Genomic DNA, 9,714 nt, shown 5'->3' on the forward strand with positions numbered 1-9,714 from the left:
ATATCATTTCTTATATTTGTACCCATTAAGCAACCTCTCTTTATCCCTATTGCATTTTGAGCACATAGATGCATTTGCTGAGATTTCAGAGCTCACAGGAAATTAATTATTATATAGGTTAGTGTCTCTGTAAATGAGGCTATTATATAAGTTTTCTGTCACAGTGATGTCAAGTATAGATTGTGTATAGTCTTGTCCAGATACCAGCTCTGACTTTTTCTTTTTCTTTTCTTTTTTTTTTTTTTTTTGAGACGGAGTCTCGCTCTGTGGCCCAGGCTGGAGTGCAGTGGCACGATCTTGGCTCACCTCAAGCTCCGCCTCCCGGGTTCACGCCATTCTCCTGCCTCAGCCTCCCTAGTAGCTGGGACTACAGGCGCCCGCCACCTCGCCCAGCTAATTTTCTGTATTTTTAGTAGGGACGGGGTTTCACCGTGTTAGCCACGATGGTTTTTATCTCCTGACCTCATAATCTGCCCGCCTTGGCCTCCCAAAGTGCTGGGATTACAGGCCTGAGCCACCGCGCCCGGCCGTCTCTGACTTTTTCCATTTGAGACTCTTACTGTAAGAGTTGTCCACGGCCAGGCGCGGTGACTCACACCTGTATTCCCAGTACTTTGGAAGGCAGAGGCGGAGGGATCACTTCAGGTGAGCAGTTTGAGACCAGCCTGCCGACATGGCGAAAACCCATCTCTACCAAAAACACAAAAATTAGCCAGGCACGGTGGTGTGCACCTGTAACCCCAGCTATTCAGGAGGCTGAGGTAGGAGGATTGCTTGAACCCGGGAGTCAGAGGCTGCAGTGAGCCGATATCACGCCACTGCCCTCCAGCCTGGGATGCAGAGCGAGACTTCCTTCTCAAAAAGAAAAGAAAAGAAAAAAAAGGAATTGGACGTTTACTCATCCTCTCTATGCCTCTGTTTCATAATCTGTAAAATACAACAACACATACATTGGTTTGTACGGGAAATTCAGTGTGGTAAGTTGTGTGTGTGTGTGCATGAAATAACAAAACATGTAGCATAAAACATTGCAAAAGGAAAAAGAAATCTTCGTAAGGACAATCAGTCTCTAGGTGTTAACAGCCTCAAGGTGTTAGTGTAGTATCTGTTACTGCATTATCCCCTCTGTGGTGTTTGCAATAAGACAGTATGCTTGTTTCTTTTCCTTACTCCCCAAAGTGAAGGCATTAGAACTAGAAATCAGGGTTTTGTCCCATGGTACTGGGATTACAGGCGTGAGACACCATGCCCAGTCCCAGCTAGTTCTTTATAGCAGTGTGAGAGCAGATCGACACAGTACACAGGAGCACATCCCTGTGCTGGGAGGGTGGCACACCCCAACTCCACAGGGACAGAAGATCCTGCACTTAGGACCCTTCCAACCCTTGCCCCATTATCTCCCTCTCTGTACCTTTAGTATGGCCTTTATGATAGATGTGTAAACCTAAGTAAAGTGTTTCCCTGGGCTCTGTGAGCCATTCTAGCAAATGATCAAACTGAGGAGGAAGTCACGGGATCCTCCAAACTGTAGCTTATCGGTCAGAGGCACAGATAATGATCTGCTACTTGAGACTGCTAGTCTTGTGGGATGGAGCCCTTAACCTGTGGGGTCTGCATTCACTCCAGTTAGTGTCACAATCGAATTGAATTGTAGGATACCCAGCTGGAATCGGTTGCTGGAAGAAAGCACCCTCCCACCTCTGGTGGTCAGAAGTGTGAGTGTGAGTATGGAGGAGAAGAGCTGATGTTTCCTCGACTGGGAGAAAGACATTTCTGTTGTTTCAGCGACTCATTTGTGGTATTTTGTTATAGGAGCCTGGGTAGATTATTACAGTGACCTACACCATTCCTCTTTCTCATTAACAATGTATTTTGGTAATATTCCATGCCAGTAGCAAGAGATTAACTGTACTTTTTTGGATTAAAAAAAAATGCTGCATAAAATTCATTGTAAAGATACACAATCCAATTTAACCAGTTCAGCAGGATATGTTATTTGTTTCTAAATTTACTATTTTAAACAATTCTGAACTGTATATTCTGAATGAAAGACCAACACCGAACCCCATACATTTGCTATTGCATTGCGGTTAACAAGTCACGCATGTACCATCTATGTTCCTAGGAACTGCTGTACTGAGGCTCCTGCACATCAGTGAAGTGTGGCAGCTGTGGGTGAAAATAGTAAATCCTTCTAGTTGCACGTGTGTGTCACTTAACCAAGGAATCCTGGGGAAGTAAAAGTTGTCACCATAAAATATCAATTGTAGTGGAAGAACGTCTCTGTCATTTTCTATAATGAAAAATCTGGTAACATCTGTGCACTCAGATTCAGTTATTGGGTTAGACTCTAGTCCTTAATACCAGAAAGGGTGAACTTAATACCTATTTGTATATGTGGAGGAAAAACATCGACAGTGAGATGGGTAACTGACTTTTTTCATTTTCATTTTGAGTCTCTTTGCCTTTGAGATAACTGCTTATTACCAAAGGATTTTGGCACATTTTTCTCTCATTTGTAAAAACGCAAATAAAGAATCCTTTCTTTCTGATGATTAGCTGTGGCCTGTTTCTTGGCCCCACTCCAGGTGAACGTGATGTCACAGAAGAAAATGAATCTCTGGTGAATTGAGAAGTGCACTGACTTGGTGAATGTATGTGGGTTCTGGTTGATGGCGCCATTTTGGTAACGTCTCCTGGTGCACCTGGGAAACCATAGGTCATCATGATGGTGAATTTTATATTTCAGGTTGTCTGGATCTGTGGGTGCCCAGATTAACATTATTCCTGGGTGTGTCTGTGAGGGTGTTTCCATAAGACTAGCAGTTGAATTTGTTGATTAAGTAAAGTAGGTTGCATTGCCAGTGTGGATGGGGCTCATCCAATCTGTTGAGGGCCAGATTAGAATGAAAAGTGGAGAAAGGAGGAATTCACCATTTTTCTTGCCTCACTTCCAAAGTTAGGACATCTTGTGTCATCGTTCCCACACTTGGGTTGACATCTATGTCATCGACTCCCATGTTTTTCAGGCATTAGGACTTGAACCGAATTATACCACGGGCTTTTCTGGGTCTGCCAGCTTGCAGAAAGCAGACTGTGGGACTTCACCGACTGCATAATTGGCTGAGCCAATTTCTCATGATAAATCCTTCTGTATCTATATATTTTTTTTAATTATTATTATACTTTAAGTTCTAGGGTACATGTGCATAACGTGCAGGTTTGTTACATATGTATACTTGTGCCATGTTGGTGTGCTGCACCCATCAACTCGTCAGCACCCATCAACTCGTCATTTACATCAGGTATAGCTCCCAGTGTAATCCCTCCCCCCTCCCCCCTCCCCGTGAGAGGCCTCGGTGTATGATGTTCCCCTTCCCGAGTCCAAGTGATCTCATTGTTCAGTTCCCACCTATGAGTGAGAACATGCGGTGTTTGGTTTTCTGTTCTTGTGATAGTTTGCTAAGAATGATGGTTTCCAGCTGCATCCATGTCCCTACAAAGGACACAAACTCATCCTTTTTATGGCTGCATAGTATTCCATGGTGTATATGTGCCACATTTTCTTAATCCAGTCTGTCACTGATGGACATTTGGGTTGATTCCAAGTCTTTGCTATTGTGAAGAGTGCCGCAATAAACATACGTGTGCATGTGTCTTTATAGCAGCATGATTTATAATCCTTTGGGTATATACCCAGTAATGGGATGGCTGGGTCATATGGTACATCTAGTTCTAGATCCTTGAGGAATCGCCATACTGTTTTCCATAATGGTTGAACTAGTTTACAATCCCAGAATACAGCCATGGCCAGTCACCTCACCTCCACCTCTCTCGATCCCTACTATAGACACCTGTTGCCGACCTCAGGAGCTGCTGCCACAGCTGCTGTTACTGCAGCTTCCACTTCATATCACGGGCGGGATCGGAGCCCCCTGTGTCACGCTACAGCCCCAGTCCCCACTGTTGGAGAGGGCTACGGTTACAGGCATGAGAGTGAGTTGTCCCAAGCTTCAGCAGCCGCGTAGAGTCATATTTTCTAAATCAGTGGGGATGTGTGATAAGCATGTAACGTACTCAGTTTCCCAGAAATTCATTTGGGTAATCTGGCTGGCCCTATATGTTAAATTCTCTCACATCCCCCAGTTTTACATCCATGTTATCTTTCAAACAATGAAAATTTTGAAGGAGTCAATTGATCTTCTTTAGAAATCATTGTAGATCAGACGTGAGACAAAAGTGACAAGTCTGTCATAATTCTACATGCATATTAATAAAGAAAAACATTTATTAACCAAAATCAAGTTTTAGTTCAGAAACAAGGCTATTTTTCATAGGTAATAGGAAATAGGAATGTAGACAGAATTTCTATGCTCCTATCCCTACTAATTGCCTCACTTCCTTAAGTAATCAGAGTGGAAACACAGCTCATAAAATGTAAGTATCAGCTGGGCTCAGTGGTGTGTATTTATAGACCCAACTACTGGGATGTTTAAGGCAAAAACATTACTTGAGCCCACAACTTCAAGTCCATCCTGGGCCGCATAGGGAGACCTCATCTCTAAAAATGAACTAAGAGGCTGGGTGTGATGGCTCAAGTCTGTAATCCTAGCAATTTGGGAGGCCAAGTAGGGTGAATCACCTGAGGTCAGGAGTTTGAGACCAGTCTGGCCAACATGGTGAAACCCCGTCTCTACTAATAATACAAAAATTAGCTGGGCTTGGCAGTGCATGCCTGTAGTCCCAGCTACTTGGGAGGCGGAGGCAGGAGAATCACTTTAACCTGGGAGATGGAGTCTGCAGTGAGCTGAAATTACACCACTGCACTCCAGCCTGGGAAAATAAATACATAAATAGATAAATAAACAAATAAATAAATATGAACCAAGACAGAAACAAAAAGTCATTATCAGGCAAAACTGATTACAATGTTTAGCCTAAACCTCTCTCCTCTGCTGTCTTCTGCCCTGAAAATGGGGCCCTCTTTCCCTTTTGGAAAGTCAATTCACGGATATCTTGAAAGACAAAGACTGTTGTTTTTTCATTACAATTGCTTGATCTACTCTGATATCCTTGAACATTGCAGGCTACTCTGCTGGTGGGGTCTCATATTCATGAATCCCAAGTATAGTCATAATCTCTGCAGGAGTGTCTTTCCAAGGTTGATGATTTGTTTCCTTGACCTTCCATTCAACCCCCACCTAAAGACATCTGCCCTGATATGGTCCCAATTATTAAAAAGTAAAACAAAGTGAAAACAATAGCATTGTGAATTAACCTTCCTTCTGTGCTGGACTTTACAGAATGTGTTAGAGCTGGTAGCTGAAAAAAACTAGGGTTTGTTTCCCTGGCGAGTAACAAAGACTCTCTATGAGAACGTACGTTTTGATAAATAAAAGTTTTGTGACTTGGTTCAAGTAAGAAGGCCACTGGGAGGATTCTCCAAAGCAGCGTCTTCCTGAGGGAAAGTGACAAGAACATTCTATGGGGTGATGGAGAGGGCAGAGAGAGGGTGTATCATCACATATAGAGGAGGAGTCCCAGTTGCCCAGACACAGTGAGTGATTCTGCCAGCACATAGTTCACATGTTATGGTAATGAGGCTCCTGACTGAGTGGAGACTTTAGCATGGTAATGAGGAAAGTTCATGCTGATTTGTCTGTAAGTTGCTGGGTTATGCCAGGAGCTGGTTCCCACCAGCAAGCTTGTATAACAGGCTGATTGCTCAAGTTGGTTAAATTCTTATAATCCCTGGAGACCCTCCCTGTCTGCTTACAGAACAATTAACTGCATGTACTCCTGCAAGACTTTCTGGAGATTTGATATTAAGAGAATTTTATAAAATCAGACAAGGGAGGTTCAAGGAAGAGAAGTGGACTCTAAGGGGCATGTCTTTGGAACATGCTGATGTGACCACTTAACTTCTCTAATGGTAGTCTCTGTGGTGCTGGTCTTGGACTCAGGGCAATGAGAAAATCTTGGATGTCTACTGCAGAAGGGGTAGTGAGTCCAGCCAGGGTTTCCTGATGGTCAAGCATAGAATCCTCCTTGCTCTTGTTTGAACTGTCTCACTCCTTGGGAGAGGGGAGCTGCCTCTGACCTCAGCCCAGTCCTCAGCATGGGGACGGCAGGAAGATGATGTAAAAGGCACGGAGGAGCTGGAGAGAGGCCATGGCAACAGGGAGGGGAATAGCATGGGGCTGTACCATGAGAGGATGATGGTGCGATTCACTGAGATTGGAAGACTCTTGTTTCCCTCTCCCTCAACCTATGGTCCTTCACTGGGGCCTTGCTTCCACTCTTGTCTCCCAAATAGTTGAGTTCTGCACAGCAGCTGGGCTGATCTTTAGGCAACATTATTCTTGTATATAACATGCTTGATTTGTTCCCCATGAGGAACGTACTTTATTCTTCCGTCTTCACAGGCATGAAGGGTCTGAACCTCATTAACTCCTATCATTAATACTCATGGCTATGACGATGTTGTCCTGACCAAACACCTTTTGTGCTTCTAACACGCCGAAACTCTATCCATTCAGGACTATTTTTTAAAATTAAAAATGTTTTATTACATTAAGTAATAAATGTATAAAAAGATGCAAGTAATTGTAGCCATTCTCTTTCAGATGTTTTAATCAACTTCTTGCAAACACAGAACCAAAAGTCTACTTACAGCCTTGATATTTGTCAGGACTTTTGAACTGTCTTTCTCTTTGCTGGGATGATTCTCCACCTGGTGTCTGCATGACCTGCTGCTTTTCCTCCTGTTCTGATTTCATTCTCTGAGATGAGTCTTTCCTGGTGACACTCTGCCTTGTGATGTCTGTGGCACATACAGAACCTCTATATCATGCTGCTCTGTGTACGATGCTGTGTATTTTTCCTCCTGACACTTAGCAAAATTTTGCATGCTTAGAACAATTTTGTATGTTTATTTTTATCCTTGTATAATGTGGCCCCAAAAGAGCAGTGACCTGTCTTGGTGTGTGTTGCATCAGCACTCCCTCAAACTGTGCCTGGAGCAAGGTACCTACTCAGTAGATGTCTGCTGGATGAATGAATGAGCGAAGGAATGGATGACAGGAGAGGGGATGAAGTCACAAGGTGGAGAGGGCATGGGGGCTTGTGGGGACTGATCCCTCTGTCCTACAGTTTTAGATATGAGGCATCCCTGACTGAGAAGACACTTGTGATCTGGTACCTGAAACAAAGAAGGTCCACTCCATCTTTCTTCACAGGAGGCGTGGCTCCAGCTTTTGGTGTGCCACCTTCTCCTGCTGCTACTTTGAGGGTTGGGAAGACTGCACTCACTTCCTGACATGCCTATTTTACCTAGAGGCAGTGGATTCTGTTGAGCACTGAGATTTCCCAAACCCAGTGTCCCTGTGCAAACTTTTACGTTGACAGCCCCACCTTGGAGAAGCAAGATCTTAATGGCTTCTCCCGAGGAGAGACTTCAATACAGCTGCTGTCTGGTGCCAACGAGAGTCACTATTACTGACATGGAGTCATCTGAGGAATGGAAATTGCTATTTCTGAGGGTCTGGAAGAGGAGCAGAAATATAGAAGTCAGAAATCTCAGACTGAAGGACCAAGGTGCAGATCTGATGGCATCGTATCTCTGTTGTATTGTGAGTCAGGCCTTTCAAAAGGACCCACTCTGTCCCCGGCACAATCACTTGAGTGCTGCACCTGTCCACAGCTTGCAAGAAAGGGCTTCCCCTTCTTGTTTCTCATGGATTCCTGAGTGATGAAGCCTTGTAGTGGAGGCCAGGGCAAGGGCTCTCATTATCCATTTCTTCTCTCTCTGGGTCTACAAATCCCTAATTCTGGAGGCTGTGCCCTACCTGACAGGTGTTGAATGAACCCTTTGACTCACCACTGGGGACAACTATGGAGGGCAGAATGGACAGGAGGCAACTCAGCTTCATGAGTGCTCCCACTTCCCCGTCCTCCTCCTTCCCCTTCCCCTTCCCATGTGACCAGCGGCTCCCTATCTCCAGGACATGGAAGTTTTGGGAATGATGACCACCTCTCCTCCAGGCAGTATTACAATCTGTCCCTATTGCTGTCTGCACAATTTATCTCATTGCACATTTGACTCAAACCCTGGTTCCACCTGCAGTACAATTGCTGATAGCTGGAGATTTGATGTGCTCATTTAAAAGAAGTATCTCTGACTCTAAACTAGTTTTTATCTTGGTTTCACTATATTTATAGCATTCTTGACTCTTTCTACTTTTTTTGTTTTCTATCATAACATTCAATTCTATCAAAATTTATCATTCATAAATCATAATGAAACATGTGCATTTTCAGCTTATTCACTGCAGCTCTTTTTTTCTTGGTATAGAAATCATGTCAATAAAAACCATAGTTGGACCATAAAGCATCAAATGGGACCTCAGTATCAAATTGGTCTCAATTCTGGAATACAACTAAAACAAGTGGGGATCTGTACACAAGTTACAGGTTGGTGTTAGGGGAGGGGCCAGTGGATGGAAAATTGCTTAGAGGAGATACCAAGGCGAGGGAGACCGATGCTAAGTTGACTCAATTGGATTTTTTTTAAGGCAGGCCTGGAATCAGGTATCACATGGAGGATGATGGGGGAATTAAGGAATTTGGTCAGATATTGAGGGTGAGAGATTCATGAAAAACCCATATCGCTAGAGCAGAGTTTTGCTAAATGACAGCAGAGCGGCCGACGGAGACACACAGACATTTCCAGATGAATTTGCACAGCAGCTTGTTGGAGGTTCACAAGGCACTTCAGTTCAGGAAACCTGAAGGGGTATGGAGACTGAAGAGGACAGATGCTGATACCCAGGGTACATAGAGGGATGGGATGTTGGCTATGATTGAGGAGGTTGGCAGATGAGTGATGATGAGGAGTGCTGATACAGGAGCTTAGATGATTCTATCCAGGAGTACTGGAACCACTGGATACTCTGGAGGATCCCGTGGATCTCTGTTTTCACATGCAACTACATAGAAACTCTGTCCTTGTATGTCTGCATACTCGCAGGTTGAAACATTCTGTGCACCTCTATTTATGTGTTTACACTGGAGTAAAGGCACCCGGACGCTACTACGATGACAATTTTGGGGAGTTCTGCTCTGAAGGCAGGGTATACTTGGGTTACGACAAGCATTAACTACATTTGCAAACGTTGTACGAAGAAAAGTATTTTGCTTTTCGCAACACCGTTGATACTTGTTAATTACCCGCATTGCAATGTTGCATGAAGTGGGGTTCATATTGATGTGCTGGATGGCAAACCACTGAGCCCTTGTAAACTGTGGGGGTCTGGCATGGAGTGAGCCCTCCACACTCATAAGCCCCAACAGAAGAAGCAGACAAATTTGGGAAGTGAACAATTTTGGAACCATGTTTCCTGTAAGAAAAGAAGAGAAGTAACTACTCCCTGATCTGGTCTTAGCTATGACACACTCTGTAGTGTGTCAACCCACAGGCCCTTCTGCTGCCACTCTGGGGTCCCATTTCCTTTTTCTTCCTGTCCCCAGAGTGTGCCACATCTCCTAAGCACTAACTTCAGCTCACCTCTCCCTGAGGTGCTGCCCCGTCACTGTCCCTCCTTTCCCAGCTCTGGGGATTGTTGACTTACCCAGTCTCTGAGCTGCAGCTCCTGTGAGAACTGATCCAGCTGGTTGTTCTGGGGTTCAGGGGTCTCCCTTGGCAGCTGGTCTCCC

The 9,714-nt window shown here is 44.4% G+C and overlaps 1 protein-coding gene across 1 annotated transcript; it reads right to left on the bottom strand.

Moving 5' to 3' along the window:
• Positions 1-8,910: 8,910 nt before the first annotated feature.
• On the bottom strand, positions 8,911-9,393 carry LOC112618075 (eosinophil cationic protein-like). Its single transcript, XM_025374676.1, has one exon. It carries the CDS (start codon positions 9,391-9,393, stop codon positions 8,911-8,913), a length of 483 nt encoding a protein of 160 aa, XP_025230461.1.
• Positions 9,394-9,714: the final 321 nt, after the last annotated feature.

The sequence above is a fragment of the Theropithecus gelada genome, unplaced genomic scaffold (genome assembly GCF_003255815.1).
Source record: "Theropithecus gelada isolate Dixy unplaced genomic scaffold, Tgel_1.0 HiC_scaffold_92, whole genome shotgun sequence".
Taxonomy (NCBI): Eukaryota; Metazoa; Chordata; class Mammalia; order Primates; family Cercopithecidae; genus Theropithecus; species Theropithecus gelada.

Coding starts and splice junctions, on each gene's coding strand:
- LOC112618075 (XM_025374676.1), bottom strand. CDS start 9,393: ATGGTTCCAAAATTGTTCACTTCCCAAATTTGTCTGCTTCTTCTGTTG.